Source organism: Cryptomeria japonica, chromosome 7, assembly GCF_030272615.1.
Source record: "Cryptomeria japonica chromosome 7, Sugi_1.0, whole genome shotgun sequence".
Lineage (NCBI taxonomy): Eukaryota > Viridiplantae > Streptophyta > Pinopsida > Cupressales > Cupressaceae > Cryptomeria > Cryptomeria japonica.
Genome location: NC_081411.1, coordinates 316,244,378 through 316,262,234, shown reverse-complemented (window position 1 = coordinate 316,262,234; position 17,857 = coordinate 316,244,378). Strand labels below are relative to the sequence as shown.

Genomic DNA, 17,857 nt, shown 5'->3' with positions numbered 1-17,857 from the left:
AAAATCTCTTAACCGAGTGGACCTAATAGTCTTATTTGTAAATCCTCTAGCAAGGTAGCATTCTAGTTGAGTGTTTGAAATCCTTTGACAAGGTCACTTCTAAAAAACTGCAAGATTCTAACAGATCTGAGGGAAATCCCTTAACCGGGTCACATCTAGCAATGTGTTTGTAATCTTTAACAGGATTGGCTTTTAACCGAGCATACTCTAGAAGGGTATATTTCTTAGTGGGTCCAAAATCCCATAGTGGTTTTTCCCTATTTGGGTTTCCACGTTAAATCTGGTGTTATATGTATTGTGATGATTTTAAAGTTATATGTTTATGAGTTTGCATGTTTTACAGTTTTGGTTATATACTGAAGTAAAGGCTACCGAGGTTGACTCTATCCCCTCTCTCATCTTATTAACAATAGCTACTAGCAAGCTTGGAGGTCAACCCCAACTTTGGGTGCCTAAACTGCATTCCAAAAATGAAAGTTGAAGCAGCAAAAGGGAAAGCATCAAATTCTGAGGAGGGAAGGGACTGGGAGGAGGTGACCCAAGGGGATAGTGAGTGAGCAGCCTATCATATCGGCTAGTGTTTTTTAATTTGCTTCCAAATGATTTATTACTGTTGGAACATTTGTTAGGGATATCCAGCAATGAACTAGTTTTTTTGTTTGCTCTCTATAAGTTGTAGGTAGTATGGTTTTCTCTTTGTCTATGTTTATGCATGAATGGCTGCAAATTATGTATCTTGAAACTTTTGAATTAATAGAATGAAAAAACCTTTACCGATAAACTTTTGTATCTTGAAACTTTTGAAATTTTGTATTTTGAATGACTATATATTTATAAAATTATAATTAATAATTAATGGAACGAACTGAATTTTTTTTTTATAGCATTACATAAAAAAGATCACAGTATTAAATTTATTTCCATTGTTTAACAAATAATTGAAATAACGTAGCTCATATACAAAAAGCATTTGAAAAAAATTAATTAATAAAAATTAAATAGAATTATAGAAAGCATTTTTATATCCATAAGACTCTAAGAGGCAAATTGAAACAAACTGGAATTTGAAAAATTATCATTAATATTTATGCTTTGGAAATTTATAATTTTTTCGTCTCAAGTCTGAGACCCTCAAAAACTTAAAAGCCAAACTGAGTGAGCCACTGAGCCTGTTAGGTTTCGAGGACATAGGAAAAAAAAACTACTAGGGGCCCAGGGGGGCGGGGCTAGGGCACAGGTAGTGGATGGTTTACAATTTTGACCTAAAAATATGGCCCTCCTTCCATGTAGGATTCTTCAGACAGCATAAGCTAAGAGAATTCTTCAAGCCACATGTAGTTTGGAAAGTCATCCGGGAGCAACCATTTCCGGAGGAAGTCCCTGCCAATCTGTGCCCATTTCCTGTGACGCATCAACTGCTCCGCATTCAGGTTCAGGAGAAACGGTTGCCTAGCCACTGGCACTGTTTGGTCAGGGAGGAGAAGCTTGGATAATTCACTTGCCCAAGAGATCCCCACCCCTACTTTTTCAAGGATGACAACAATAATGTCATCTCCAAGGAAGTCTTCCTTAAAAACCTTCCTCAATAGCATCAGGATATCCACCTTGTCTCCACCTAGGTCCAGAAGAGATGCTAAGAAATGAGATGTAATGTCTGTGTTAACATGGTACCTATTTTCATTTTATAAAAACTCTTTGCCTAGCACCATCCGCAAATCCTCATTAGTGAATGACCCAACCTCCTTGTAGACTGATTGGAGGGTTGGGTCTCTAACGGAGCCTAGAAAGGCCCTCCGGTCCTCTACAGAAGTGCTTCTCAAGCAGACGGGAGTGTCCATCTTGAGAAAACAGATTGACCTAAACCAGAGGAAGAATTTAAAGACAGCTCTGATGATTTATCTACCAAATGGCAAAGGCTAATTGAAGATGAAAGAAGCAGAGATCTTATATAAATAGTTGAAGATCTCAATTGTAATAATTACTTCTTTAACTGTATTAATTGCTTTAATTTTTTTAAAATCTTTCTTATCTCTGCAAATCTTTCCCATTAATGCACTTTTGTGTGAAAATGGAAACAGCTATAAACCAGTACCAAGTTGGCAAGTATTACATTGGAAGTCATGGGGACATAGTGGATTGCAATTACTGAAAAGATATTTATTAAATAAATGAAATTATCGATCATGATTCATGACATTTGATACGTGTCTATTAAATCCAATTCCATTCCGAGCACTTTCTGGTGAGCTATGTTCTCTTTAGAAAATTGGGCCAAAATAAAACTTCAGCCATTGATCTATGATCATCGAATGGTTTAAAATCATTGATAGATTTTAGGTATGTGTCACCCTTCACGTGTCAAAGAGGCCGCGATTATTGATACATCGTGCAGAGTCCAGACTCAATGTATTAGTGGCAATTTATGTGATCTGATGTACTAATCTGATGTGATGTGCCTTGTCTATTAATAGCAAAGAATTCATGAAATCGCCAATAAATTATATATTTTTCCATAAATAACAAAATATTCACCAAAACAAATTCAATAATTTTCAAGTGGTGGATAAAAATCGCCAATACATTTAAATAATTTTTCCTTCGGAGTAAAAATTTTCTCTCATACAATTATATATTTGTTCCTTTTAACAAAAAATATTTTTCAAATAGAACAAGGTATTATTCACCAAAAATTTCTGGAATTTTCGTACCCTAGAAAAAAATCACCAATACGAAATAATTTTTTTCCCTATTTTAAAAAAAAAATCACCATCAATTATGAAAATTCCCCTCCGAAAATAATGTCCGATTCACTAGGATTTTACATAGTTACCCGGGGGGTGGTTTCTTAAAGTTATCCCTGCCTGCAACTCTTGGTGAGTGATCTTAGTGTTTCGAGCTAAGAAGCTAAGTTTCATTTTTGTGAGACTTGAGAGAAAGTTTGAGTGAAAAAAGAACTGACATGGTAGGAAGATCTCAAGGTTGATATGAAACTTAGACCAGGAAAGACATCAAAGAAACAGTACCTAAACAAGTGACAAAACCTTCAACAATTACCTTTGAGGGAACTTGCAAGCCAAATTGATTGCAAACACACAAATTGAGCCAATTCCTGAGTATCTCCCTATCAATACCCCTTTGTTTACCTATCATAGATTTGTAGTAATACATAAGTTTAAGTTTTCAAAAGAGGTAGAATAGGAAAAATTATAAAGAGTCAAATTTGAAATAACAATTTATTTATGATCACATAGAAATATAACACATTAACAAAGTTAAAAGAGAAGATTTAAAAGATGGAACTTTAATGTTTTCATGTTTCATTTTTTGCAATAACATAGGATGGTCAAAATAAGTTGAAAGAGATTAATTTTGTACAATAGCATTATACCTTGTCTTTTTGTGATAAAATGCATGGCAACTTGCTTGTATTTGTAGCAATCCATATTGAGGCTCATAACAGTCCTCTGAAACATTAGCCCATACAACAGCCCATTAGATTAATAGTTTCTCCTTTATAATGCTTGAAAGAAACAAAAGAGTACGACAGACAAATGCCTTGCATAAGCCATCCTAGCCAGTCTTTCAAAAAATTCATCTACCTCTAATTCACTTCAAATGTTAAAAAATGCAAATTTAAGACCTATTTATCGAGGGCAGCGGCCATCCAACATGCTGCTTATTTGTGGCTAAAATACCTTTGATCCTAGAAACTCAGCCAAGTCTCCTGGACATTATTAAAAGTCTTTATTTTTTAAATTTTATTTCTATTTTGTGGGCTATTAGAACTGGTGTGCAGCCTCAATTATGTCCACTTCGTCAATTCAGTAGCTTCTCTTTGAATTAAAACTATGACTGTCACAAGGTTATCCTGCATAATGGGTTTCATATGTTTAGCTCTTTAAATACAATAAATTTTATTTATGCATAAAAATGCTAATTTCTCTAGAGAAATGGAAAGGAATTAGTATAATAATCCCTTTGACTATATTTAGAATGATTTTTATATGGGAATGTCCTCAGTCTTTATTTTGCTATTTAGAATAATATTTTGTTGGGATTATAATCCAAACTACAGTTATCCATTATTCGTATTTTATTTTATTGAATTGAACTATTCTTTAACCAAATAAGATAAGTCATCAAATATCATCATTCATACAAAATAATTAGATTGTTTGAATTGATTAAATCATCAAATAATATTATCTAAATAAATTAGCAAATTATTCAAAGAGGGATATGTTTAGGACGTAAACTATTAGTTCCAAGTTACTACAAAAGGTGTCATGTTCACAAAATCTCCCCTAACGATAGATTTCTCGTGGTTTCAACCCCATAATTATTTGTTTCCAAAAATCCCATGAACAAACTCTAGATATATTGCATTTCTACAATAGATGATTCAATTAAGTCATTGGGATGATACATCACCCCCAATTTCAACCTATCTTTTCCATCTCCATGCTTCATCTACTTGACATGATCACATTTTAAAAAAATTCTATGAAAAGAAAACTAAAAGAATATGTATATAAAATGATAACCATAGTTTAATGATAGACACATAGGATAATATCTAACATGGTAAGATCTTACCTTAAAAAAAGTCAGTTCTTCTATCAAAAAAATTTAAAAGATGAAAAACATTTCTATAATATTTCGGCCAAAAAAATGTGTTTCTTTATTCTTCTAATAAAAAACAAAAATCACTAAATATTAGAAATTATGCAAAGTAATTAGATTATTTGAATCAATAAAATCATCAAATAATGTAATCAAATAATATTTTAAATAGTTAACAACATAAATTAAAAACATTAAATTGTATTCAAACCTTAAACCAAACCCTTACCTTGATAGAACTATAACCCTAATTGAACACTAGTTAGTGTTAGGAATAATATTACGGTTGGGGTTGAAATACACATGTCAAAGTTCAATTAGGGCTATGGTTCAATTAAGATTACGATTAAATACAAGATTAATATAATTTTGGAACACTATTAAACTTTTATATTATATAAGTTTTTTCAATTTTCTTGATTTTTAACTTTATAATTCATCATTTAGTATTAAATTGGTACATAATTTTACTAATAAATTATAATTTTATTTTCAATTGAACCTCAATAAGTCAAAACAACCAATTCATAAATGAATTGTTGTTTAAAAATATAAGCTACTAGCAAAACACTAAATATTCATATTAATTTAATAATATATTCATAATAAAATATCACATATAATTGAAAATTTATCTCAAATAGTTTACATGATAAAAGCATAGATGCATAAATGATATGTACCTTTCCAATAACTAATAATTAATTGAGACAACTAGGATTATCTCCCCCAGGGCCTCCAAAAAACATGTAGTGACCCCATTCAGAATTGGTATTGTCAATGCCAAGAGTTAGATTATAGCAAAGTGGTTTCCCAACTATAATTATTTCTTGAGGATACACAAGAGCATTATTAGAGTTGTGCATTTGGATGTCCCTAATATAAGCTGCCTTTGGGAAGCCCTCTTGAGAAAAATGACCACTGCCCATATGTGTTTTTGAGAATGGGGTTCCTATATCATTAGTAGAATGCAAAACTTCCCCTCCATATTGCACTACATTGGTTGATTCAGCCAATGAACTAAATAAGGATCCAGGCCAATAACCCACAACATTGTCTTCTATATATAAAGACCATATTGCTTCACCTTGCAAAATTTCCTGCATATTAAATGCATTGTTGTTAGTTTATTGAAAACAATAGTCAATTGTGATAGAAGGAAAAATAAGTCCTACCATGCCACTTAGATCCCTTTAACATACAAGATCTAAACTATCCCTCTAATAATATTCAAAATTATCATTTAAATAAATTAGGATTTTCTATCACTGTAATCTATAAAATTACAATTTTCGATTTAATATATTATTTTTTATAAAAACTAAATTTATCTAGTAATAAATGTATATATTTTATAATATAAATTATAAATTACAAATAACTATGTTATATACATAAATTTTATTTTTATTATATAAGCAAGGAAAAGGTTTTGAAGCCATAAGCTCAATATACAAAGTGCTTACGATAGTAAAATTAAGAAATAGTAAGTAGGCAAATTGAAAATAGCACCAATATGTAAAAATAGCTTAACATGTATATTTATAAGATTCTTATAATAAAGAATATATGTTTAAATCTATGAAAATATTTTTTTTATACAAATTATCTTCACTATTGATAATAATAATTTTGTAAGGAAAATTTAATATTAGATTTTAAATATAAAAAAATACTATATGTACTTTTGGAAAGTATTGTTCATCACTACTTACATATTCTTTTTCTTTATTTCTCACATAGATTTTAAGAAAATTCTAAATAAAAACATGGTATTAGGGTTAGACTAATACTCCACCATAGAATCAATATGTAGGAGATGAGGATAAGTGCTCTCTATTGACAATCAATAATGAAATATATTTTAACACTATTAAAACTATCACTTACTCTTTTTATGCTTATCAATTTGTCAATTTGATCTTTTCCATCCTCAGATACTTGATCTATGGGTTGGCCAAGATAGTTTTGTGCACCATTGGACAACACAAATCCTGGACAGTCCACATTCCTACAACCTGTGGACTTGTAATCATCATTCTGCATCAAGATGACAACATATGTTTATGAACAAACTTTATATATCTTAAACTTGGATACAAAGACAAATATCATTATAGTCAAATTGCATTGTTACCGTCCAATATACAAACAATCTTGGTCGAGAATCACCATAATGAGCTGGGTAGACCTGAAATTACATTATAACATCATATATCTCAATATAAGATTTTTGTGTTGTGATTTTTTTTGCTTTTAGCAATTTACATTATATTTAAATTTAGAATAGAGTAGAATTTTATAAATGACCTACGCATACATTATATAATACTTACTTCCCAACCAGCCTCGATTGTTTGTGTTGTTGGAAGTCCTTGATCTTGGACAAGCCAAATTTGGCCAAGGCTGAAATCATCATTGGGTGCCACGTATGGTTCCCATATATTAAACCTTCCTTGTGCGCTATAGATTCCATCAGAAGAATATTGTAGAACAGCATACTTCAAAATAACAAGAAACGTCATGCTTTAAAAGCAAATTGCATTTTAGTGAGAAATTTATATTAAACAACTTCTTGGTAAGTAGGAAGTATTGTTTTATATACAATTGTATAATTTTTTAATAAATTTGTTGACTCATATTTCATAAGTAGTAGTTCGCCTAAACTCATCTTTTATGTTAATGAATGGTTCGTATAGCATGCATTGCTCTTAGGTGGTGTTTCATATGGGTGAAACAATGAGATTCTCGAGAGGTCACCCATCCTAGTACCACTTCAACTTAAGTAGGCTTGGCCTAGATAAAACAAGTGCTAAGTAGACCATTTAGTCTAAAAGAAATGGGTTTGCATGAACTATTGTTTATGAAATCTGGGTAAATGAGGTTGATTCCAAAACTATGCAATTTAATGCTAAAAGTCATGTCATAATTTGAGACACTCTAAACAATACCTCCAAAGTGGACCATTCATTCTCATGAAAGATAGGTTCATGTGAATTACTATATATGAAATATGGATCAATAAATTTGACTAAAATATTAAACAATTTAATCTTTCTAGTAATATAATAGTTTGATACACTGAAAACATATATTCAAAATGTACCATTATATACACAACTAAATCCTAATAACAATAACAATAAAAACTATTTGGAAAAACTTAAAGTCTATAATTTATTTTTTTTAATGTTTTTTTACCAAAATCATCTTGTTTGGCTTGACCTGACATTCACTACTTCCTCTTAGAAAAGGGAAAAATAAAAATAAAAATTCTCATTGAACGTACGTCGTGAACCTGATTCGAAGATTCTACCATTTTTCTCCTCAAAAACATATTTACAGATCCTGCCCTTTTTACGTGTTCGTGCTTTATCTCCCTGACAGAGACTGTTCCTTCAGGACACCTTTTTTCAAGTCCACTGCCTGAGATATTTGGGGGGGATTCCCCTGCTTGAGTATCCCTCCAGCCTATATTTGAATTCTTCTACAGTTACAGAGTCTAAATCAATAATATACCGACAATTGAATGAAAATATATAGAGCCGATAGAAACTTGTGCTATTAAAAAAAAACACTAATAAATTATTATATTCGACTACCCATAAAATGCAAGGATCTTCAAAAGAAAATTTCAAGGCAGATTATAAAACTGAACCATCTTATTCGGGACTGCAACCTTTATCCCCGGTCTATATGATGAAATTAAAAAATGAAATCGTAAGTATTAAATGAGGTAGAATTTCTAATATATAGAGTCTAATTTATCACCTATATTTTCAATCCTATACATTAATATTTTATCTGAACAGAGTTTAATTGATCGAACAGTTTATCTTGAAAGACACTAGAAAGCGCTATCCTCACCACAATCTGAAAGAAACTTCTTTCTAAAAAGACTATAAAATCTTACCTTATCATACCCGTATTGTTGTTTTTCAGGCCGAAGGGAGATTTGATCAGTAAATTTGACACAGAGTATGCTGTCTCCATTGGCATGCTGCGTAAAAAAATAAATGGTTTTATGCCTAGTTATAACTGGAAAAAAAATAATTGAAATAAAAAAGAGATTGGCTTACTTTGTACTTGTGAACAGCCGGTGGATTAACATAATTGATATAGTCATGGATGCTCATTTTGCCCAGTTCAGCTGGGGATACTAAGATCACAAATGGCATACAGAGCACATAAGTTAAAACCAGATGGAGCATACGAAAAGCCATTTGTGAAACCGAATACTAGTCTCTAAGCTATCACCAATGCCAATAAAATAGATCTAGAGATGTATATTTATAACCAAGTCTATCTTGTTTAAGAAGACTTACAAACATCATCAGATTGAATAATCAATAACAATTTTGTTAATGAATCAATTTACAACATAAAGCATACAAAATTAATAATAGCATTAGGTCTTGTGGTTCTCCGCAATTACCGTGCCGCATTAGGAAGTCTAGGTCAATGGCCCTACGCGTAATTTTTTTTCTCCCTTCCAAACAAATAGTTGAAGTGTCGTGCACGACAAAGGAATGCCTTTGCCAATGTGAAAAGAGTTTGAATAAGTCGACTGTCTTTAAAATTGAAATGCCTTGATGACGCCCTTTTCCGTCTCCGTAGAAACACAGCTTTCAATTCGACCGGCTGTTGGGTCCTGTGATTTTCATTTTACATAACACTACAATTGTCCATTCCATCGTCATTTCATATTAGGGAACTCCTTAAATAATAGTCTCAAAGCTCGACTCACATTATGTCACACCTTGTTTGGTTTCACGGAGTACCTTAATTTTATTTATTTGTTGTTGGTAGTTAAAATTTGTGTTTCTAATGTGTTTTTAGTCTTTTGGTGAAGTTGAATGGTTTTGAATGATTCTATCACAGATCAACACTTGTTAAGTGCAAGACCTTGACATCATAACAGATGAGGCGATGACTGTGACATGGACAACTTTGGTGCAATGAGTATCTCTCAATCCTTAACTCTTAACTGAAAAGGTTTAAGATTATGGCTTGTGCCCCTGTATCAAGTAGCTAAATAAAATTGGGCTAGATATAAACCTTCCATCAAAAGAAAAATTATATCTTCAAGTAATCAAGGATGTGAACAATTTAGATATTTCATTTCAACATTGTTATGATTCATTAAACGTTGTCTTATCAATATATTTCTTTTCACCAGGGCCTTCCTCCAGGCCAAATCTCATTTCCTTTCCATCTCAAATCCCGTGCCCTCTCCATCTCAGGCCACGTATGTCTCTCTCCCTTATGTTGAAGGCATTTCTCACAAAATCTCAAAAATCCTTGGGAAAAAAGGTCTCCGTTGTGCCTTCAAACCTGTTTCCACCATCAAGAGGCATGCCCCACCGCTTAAGGACACTAGGGATGCCTTTTCAGAGTCAGGTGTATACAAGATTGTATGCTCCTGTGGAACTCCATACATTGGAGAAACAGGTCGTTCGTTCATGACTCGAATTAAAGAGCATAGTGTCGACATTAAGCATGAACGTGCCCTCAAATCAGCCTTAGCTGAGCATTCATCAACTACCAAACATCATATCTGTTTGGAGGACACTCAGGTATTGTGTAGGGAGAACAACTTTTTCAAGAGGAAAGTTAAAGAGGCCATTGCCATCATTCAGCACCCATCCAATCTTAATCGAGACGATGGGTTAAACCTTAGCATTTCGTGGCACCCTCTTCTTCTTGCCCTCCAGCGTCATCCCCGCCCCCCTCCTTGACTTCTCCCCCTCTTTCTTCTTCATTTGTGTGTCTCCCTCTCCCCCTTTGGTCTATTTACCTATTTGTTTATTTTCTAGTTTATATTTGCTTTTAGACCTCAGCTTGTGTTTATTTTTATATGCTCATATCTTTTGGAATTGTAAATATCTCTTTTCTTATTTGTTTCTGGGTTTTTGTCTTTTGGTTTATGCCTTTGCGTATATTCCGTTTTGTATTTATAGTCTTTTATTTATTCTTTTAGTTTTTAATTTTTGTCCCATATTCTTTTTTTCTTCTTTATTTTTTAGTGGTTATGAAGGTGGTGCTTGGCTTTCCTTTTTTCTTTTCTGTGGGTGGTTTATCCCTTGGAGTTTTTTAGGTCTCCCATCCTTCCAGTGGTCTTTTCCTTTTCTCTTTCCTCTCTCCTTGTTTTGCGTGCCTTCCCCCACCCCTCTCCTCTTTATATTTTGCCTCAAATCTGCAACTCAACATCTTTCATGTCTTGGGAATTCTTTTCATCCTGATGATGAATCACGGAGTGTGATTCGAAACATTGATGGAAAAATATACACACAATCGAATCCAGAAAAAAATAAACTAGAAATGCAAAATGGATTGTGGAAATCTCATAGCTTTAATTAATATATTTCTTGTTTAGGTGTTTATAATCTACCTCTAAAAATGTTCATCCAATAGTTGCATGTTATAAATCAATAGCTATGCATCAACTCATGTTTAATTGGTGTTTCAATAAGACATTACATGATTAATTCAATTATAATTAATGGGTTCAACCATTGTGTTCTCCTTCAACACTAATAGTACTATATTATTCAAGGTATTAGGAGTTAAATATACAAGTACTGTCACTAGTTCTAGTACCCTCTGCCCCATCTATAAAAGAATTTTTCATTTATGTTTCTTAATTAAGATCAAATGATTGGTGGAATTCATTTAAGTGAATGCTAAAAAAATTCAATAAATTGTATGGAATTAAAGATTTTTTCCATCAAGAATTTGTGATAATTTCAAAAGATGACCAAGTTTATTGTGGGTAGAACCTGCTTAGTGACTAAAGATTTAATCTATATGATGAATGCTTGTTGCAATTTTTATGGCTAGCATAAAAAATGTTACACTTGTTTCCTTTCCTAATGTTAATCCTTTACTAGGTTTCTCTATGTGAAACAATTGATTTGTAGAGCTTCAAATGCATAAGCCTTATGCTATCATTATTAAATAAAATAAAAGCTATCTATGACAATTTGTTGTGTGTAGCATAAAACATGGATAGGAGATCTGTGTTGAAAGTGTAGATAAAACTAGGATGCAATTTCCTACACTGTTTGGTCACACAACATAATGTACTCTAAAGTAGAATTTTATATCAAGATATACCTCCATTCTCCTATAGCCTATTGATGATTTCCAATCTAAGGTGTCTTAGCATAGCTATTTCACATGCACTACTAGTAGCCTTAGTTGTTATTCTTTTAAAGCATTATTTGTTATGTTTCTGTGTGCCTTGAAGATTTAAAAACTATAAGATTTAAAAACTATAATATTTAAAAATTATAATACATATTATAATTATTGACAATGTAATATACTAATGTCTACATACTTACAAAATTAAATTTTTAAATAGCTTTATTTTATCTCCCAAAATTTGAAGAAAATCTAATTTTTGTTGTTAGCATTTTAATAGCTATAAAGGAATTTTTTTTGAAGGTATAAGGAGAGGGGTTCTATCAAAGATGGTTTGATCTAATTCCTTGAATCAAACCCCTTTAGATTGAACTCCTCTAGGCTTAGATCATTAATTTTATAAAACAATATGTGATTTTCTAGAAAAAAAAAAAAAAAAAGATGTATCACAAGTGGGAGACAATATTGTAAGATTAACCACCAATGATTTTCAACATCAAGTAGTAAATAAATAATAATAAGTGTCTAGGTTAAAGAAATTCCAAAATGTTGGAATGATTCCAAACATAATTTTCAACAAGAATAAGAATTCTACACTTCAACCTAAATAGGTGCTCCGAATCTGGTAGTTGCCACCACTAGCAAGGAAACCCATGTTGGTAATATTGAAGTCGTTACAAAACTTTTATTCACCAATAAATGATATTAGGAAAAAAACTTCTATGAAGAAGCAATTAATCCTAAAGTATATAAAATCAAAGAATTTTTTAAAAATTTTGTCAAATAATACTTTTATTTTTGTAAGATCATATTTGAGATAGAATTTCCTTGCACTAAATGAAAATTAAGTTAAAAATTTCATGAGATTAATTCTATTGAATACTTCTTGAACCTTAAAATTAGTTTTGATTTAGAATATCTTTTTTCATGATTTTTTTTATCTGGAGTGTATTTTTCTTCTCTCTCTCCCCCTCTCTCTCACTTACACACACACACACACAAACACAAATTATCCATTTGAATTATTACCCCATTGAGAATATATCATATGTTCTACCTCATCCCACTCAATATCTTCATTCATTTCCATTTTTTTTCCCTTGTATTAAAAGCACTAATCATTCATTTATGTACTTGTTTTCTCCTTATAGTAAAACAACAAAACTACCTTATTGAGTAGTGCCAAGGCATCTGCCCCTTTAGGGATTTTTAGCTCACAATAATTTATTATGATATTCCTTAAGACCTCACATGGTACCAAAATTTTCTTCCCCTTATTTTCATGAACTTTATGATTCCAATTAAAACCTCATTTGATCTATTAGGTTGATCTTTTCTTGTGTCCATTAGTTTCCTCCTTTTAAAGACATCTATATAAAAAAATTCTTCATATTCTTTGCAATTTCCTTCAGCTTAATCATTTTTTCCATCTCTTTTGACTTTGGATAGAAATATTTTTACAAATTTTAAATATAATATAGCACTGCAATCTATCTATCCACTTTATACTAGTAGACTCAATTTATAGTTCTTTAAACTCTTCACAATGGTATAAGTTCATTTTTTTGCATAATACATAACCTCGATGTCAAACCACAAGGCCTCCTTATAAATATATAATATGAATCCATGAGCGTGATATCATATATTAAATCCTTTGAATGAGAAATAAGGAGAAAATAAGAGAACCCTTCGAATGAGATATTAGGAGAAGATTATTTTGACATAAAGTTAGCAAGAGACAAAAGCAGAGGTTCAAATCCCCGAAATAATATCAAGAAGGAGAAGAAACTCATAATACAAAAAAAAACAAAAAAAATAGGTGTCATAACCTAAATTAATGTCTAATCCTAGACCAAGATTACCATTAATGGTAACAATTATTAAGATCTCAGTATTTGGCATAGACACAATTGAAGCCGTGAAACAATACTTTTATTAGAATCAACATGGGAAAAATTGCACAAATTAATCAACAAAGATAGCTTAGTAGACTTTGTGGGTCCTTAAGGAAAGATGAATTATAAATGGTACATCAATAATTATCCTACCAATGTAGCCACATGGAATATGGTGAAAGGAGAGTTCTTAACAAATTCTAAGACACCAGTTGTTCCTATAAAATGTGTCAAAAAATGACAAATCTAACACAAGGAGATAGTGAATCTGCAAAGAGCTATGACAAGAAATTCAAATAAGTGTGCAAGAAGTTAGAGGAGCACCTTACAAAAAAAAAAAAAGATTGAATGGTTCATATCCAGATTGAATAAAGAGATCCACACCAGATTGGGTGGAAGAGAATTTAAAGAAATATGTTGACCTAATTGCTACAGCCTACTGGATAGAGGCTTAACCATGGAGAAGATCACAAAAAGACCAAAATGTTGAGATATTAGAAAATCTTCAAGAAAAGGCATAAAGGCTAGTAATCTAGTAGGAAATTGGGACTATTGATTCTAGACAACTAAAGAAAATATAATGTACTTATTGCAACCAAGAATGGTGCATTTGGAATGAATAACTAAAGGATAGAGAAAAAAAAAACCCTAGAAGTAGTAAAATAGTAAATTTAAATCAATGTACTATGTTATCTATCAAAAATGGGACTTATTTTTTATTGAGGATTCTGTGAGGAAAAAACATGAGTCCATAATGGAGGAACAAATTGTTTTCAAAGTCATAGTTGTGATAATGAAGGACAAGATGCTTATTGCTATCGCATCCCACCCTAGTTGGACAACTAAAATTCTCGCACAATGTAGAAGAATCAAGGCTATTAGGATGAGAACTAGTAGTCTAATAATAGAGGAGATTGAGGAAGAACTTGAGGCAACTGAAGGAGACAAAATGCCTCCAATTGCAATTATGGAGAAATATGCATCAAAGTGTTGGGCTGAAAAGAAGCAAAACTACTAATTTTGTGGTCAAGATAATCATATCATGTTTATGTGTGAGATGAATAGAAATTTATATAAGAATATATTTAATGATTAGGCATCATAGATTGATGAGTTGCAAATAACAAAGCAATGGTGATCTGGAGGATGCCACAATAAGAAGTAAGGGGTTGACACATAATGGATGTATAAGCCTCAAATACATCACAAGAAGGTAATTTCAAAGAAGTGATAGTAGAGAAGAATAAAAATAAAATTACACAAAACAAGAAAGAAAATGTTGTAACCAAACAAGGAACACATGTAGGAAGAAGTAAGAAGAAATCATTAGAAGAAGAAGGCTTTGACGACTATTACATTCTAGCAATGGAAGAAGAACTGATACAATTCTAACCTAATATAAGACAACATGAGATAATAGTTGAGCAAGAAAAAAAAATATAATGAAACAAAAGTAGAAACAAGTAAGCTATTTTACAAAACAGGGAGTGAAAACATCAAAAGATTTATCTACTATGATTAGACAAAAAGATTTGGTAGTAAAATTTAACAAATGGGATAAATGATGCAATAAGAAGAAACAAGTAAATCAACTATGTATAGATTGGAACTAGATGAATGGTCCCTTACTCATTAATTTATGGTTAAATTACCATAGGGTAAAGTATGATATGGCAGACTTAGGTACAGATTTGAATATCATTCCATCTACCCCATGGGAGAAACTAGGAAGACCAAAACTTGTAAAAACACCTAGGAACATAAGCTTGGTTGATGTTTCTGACATGCAGACCCTAGGAACTTGGAAAAATATAGAGGTAAATATCAAAGTATTTGAACAATATGTCGATTTTGAGGTAGTAGAGATGAAATAATCCTTTAACACATTTTGGGCTCTATTGAGACTACAATGGTTCATCAGTTCTAATGGAATTATAGACTCCAAGGTTGATGAAATGTGTTCTTCAAATAGTAGGTACACCTAAATTTGATTATAAACATTAGACCAAATTATTCCTAACATTTCTTATATTCACATTATAATATTAATTAAATAATTTATGATTATTTAACTAGTGTTTATTCCTCTATATTCCTAGGTTAATTAATTTATTTAATTTACCTACAATCTTTCTTCTTATTTAATTAAATGCATCTCCATATTTATTTAAATCAATTACTTTCCCTCATTATCCCACTTCATCTATTAAATTAAATAAATGATCTTGTTTATTTAATTTAATCCATTTTAGCCCCTTTTCCTCCACTTGGAATTAAAAGGAATTTTTTAATTCCTCCACTTATTATCTCTCCAAACATCACATCCTACATATTTTCCCACTTTCTATCTAATCCTCTTTCATTAACCTAATCTCTCTTACTAATCATGTGCACTCTCCTAATCATAAAGATTAGGGAGAAGGTCAACTCATGTCATAAATGGAATTCCTACCAAAGCCCCCTCAACTTTAAATGCCAACCACTTTTTGAAAGATCTACATGGGTGCCCTTTTCTCTTGTCATTTATAAGGAATTTTCAATTCTTTTCTTCCTCTTCCCCGTGTACTTGGTGTGAGAGGACGAGAAGTGCATTTATGGCAATTCTTCCTTGACCCTATACCTCTTCCCAACATATTTCTCGTCTCATTCTCTCCTAGGTTGACAAGTGCCAACCCCTCATGGAAGGTGAGAACCCTAACCATTCTCCACCCTTAATATTCATCTCTTTATCCTAGCCCTCCATTCCATTTTCTCCAACACTTAGACACAAAATCTCCTAATTCTTTCATTCGTTCAACTTTGAGATCATGTAACTTTGAAATTATGTCTCCTTAGAATTAATGGATACCTTACTCTCATCTAATTAGAATGGAAAGAAACCATCGCATCTTTAGTCTTCAAAATAATAGAAGTGATGTCAATAACCATAACAAAATAATCCAATGAGTTAGACAAATAACAGAGAAAGATCTAACCTTTTCTCCTCCTCATCTATCTTGACTCCAACAAATTCCAATTGGGCCACCAACATATTGAATGCTTCTAGGTGGTTTTTAATTCAACCAACCTCTTCCATTATCAAGGAATACAATTTCTTCCTCAAGAAAATATTATTTACTAAATATTTGGCTTGATACATCTCACCAAATTTCTCAAATTCCTTCTTTCTAGAGGACTCCTCATGGAAATTTATTATAATAGAGTATGCTAAGAATAGTTTAATTAGATCCTTGGATTTACAATACATAACATCATTCAAAGCAATCTTAGTAGGATATGTATGTTTAAATATTTTCTCATCAACTTCTTCCTATAGATCTCGATGTACTAATAGATCCTCCATCTTTAGTTTCCACATCCCAAAATTATTTCCAAAATAATTCTCCACCTCTATTCTTCCTAAAAAACTTATCATTTAAAAAATATTACAACAAGATCACAAATCATATTTTGCACAAACTCCTACTCAGATCAAGATTAGTTCAAAAAATATAACAACTCATTGTTAGGGGTCCCACAGATACTAAGAGGGGGGGGTGAATCAGTATCTAACCGGTAATAAGAATCTCTTAAGTTAAAACATGTAGAACATGATATAACAGTGTACCGGTATGCAAGAAACAATGCAATAAATAGAATCGAGAACATCCACATGAAAAGTACACCATAACACAAGATGTTAATGAGGAAACCCAGTGTGGGAAAAACCTTGGTGGGATTTGTGACCCACAATATTCACTCACTGACCAATAAGAGAATATTACTTACAATAGGGGCCTGCACATGTAGGAAGGCCAACTGCCTAGAGCTCACTGCTCAATGGGAAGTCACACTAACTTACAAATAAGGATTATACTAATCCAATAACTTGTACTGCTTTACAATAGCGTCTTCAATGCCAGATTCAATACCGGTTCCTGCTTTATTCTTTACATATACCCTTTGACCTATATTTTGCACATTAGGTCTACCTAATATTTTCGTTAATGCTTCTCCTACTCTTATTTAAATTTCTACAATGATCTCCTTTATATATAAGAGTCATTTTACACTTTTCCAAGTCGTCTTACAATAATAAACAAAATATTGCATAACAAAAATCCTATCGGCCTCTATGTCGGTATACTTGTTTTCTTCTATGCCAATGCCGGTGTAGAGTGTGATCTGCTAATGCCAATGCACTATCTTGC

The 17,857-nt window shown here is 31.8% G+C and overlaps 1 protein-coding gene across 2 annotated transcripts; it reads right to left on the bottom strand.

Moving 5' to 3' along the window:
• Positions 1 to 5,246: 5,246 nt before the first annotated feature.
• LOC131047312 (protein neprosin-like) lies at positions 5,247 to 8,870 on the bottom strand. Of its 2 annotated transcripts, none has more exons than XM_057981178.2 (7): positions 8,703 to 8,870; positions 8,537 to 8,623; positions 7,913 to 8,110; positions 6,960 to 7,124; positions 6,761 to 6,814; positions 6,514 to 6,663; positions 5,247 to 5,723 (listed from the first exon to the last, which is right to left on the bottom strand). In XM_057981178.2, exons 1-7 carry the CDS (start codon positions 8,844 to 8,846, stop codon positions 5,325 to 5,327), a joined length of 1,197 nt encoding a protein of 398 aa, XP_057837161.2. In that variant the 5' UTR covers positions 8,847 to 8,870; the 3' UTR covers positions 5,247 to 5,324. The 2 variants fall into 2 exon arrangements, with proteins under 2 accessions (XP_057837161.2, XP_059065176.1); XM_059209193.1 differs by having other exon boundaries at positions 7,913 to 8,107.
• Positions 8,871 to 17,857: the final 8,987 nt, after the last annotated feature.

What these genes read in the sequence shown, in the direction of transcription:
- LOC131047312 (XM_057981178.2), bottom strand. Translation starts at nt 8,846, where the DNA reads ATGGCTTTTCGTATGCTCCATCTGGTTTTAACTTATGTGCTCTGTATG. An exon ending in CAATCGAGGCTGGTTGGGAA is followed by an intron (nt 6,815 to 6,959) that starts GTAAGTATTATA and finishes ATGTAATTTCAG; the next exon opens with GTCTACCCAGCTCATTATGG. An exon ending in AATTGATAAGCATAAAAAGA is followed by an intron (nt 5,724 to 6,513) that starts GTAAGTGATAGT and finishes TTTAATATGCAG; the next exon opens with GAAATTTTGCAAGGTGAAGC.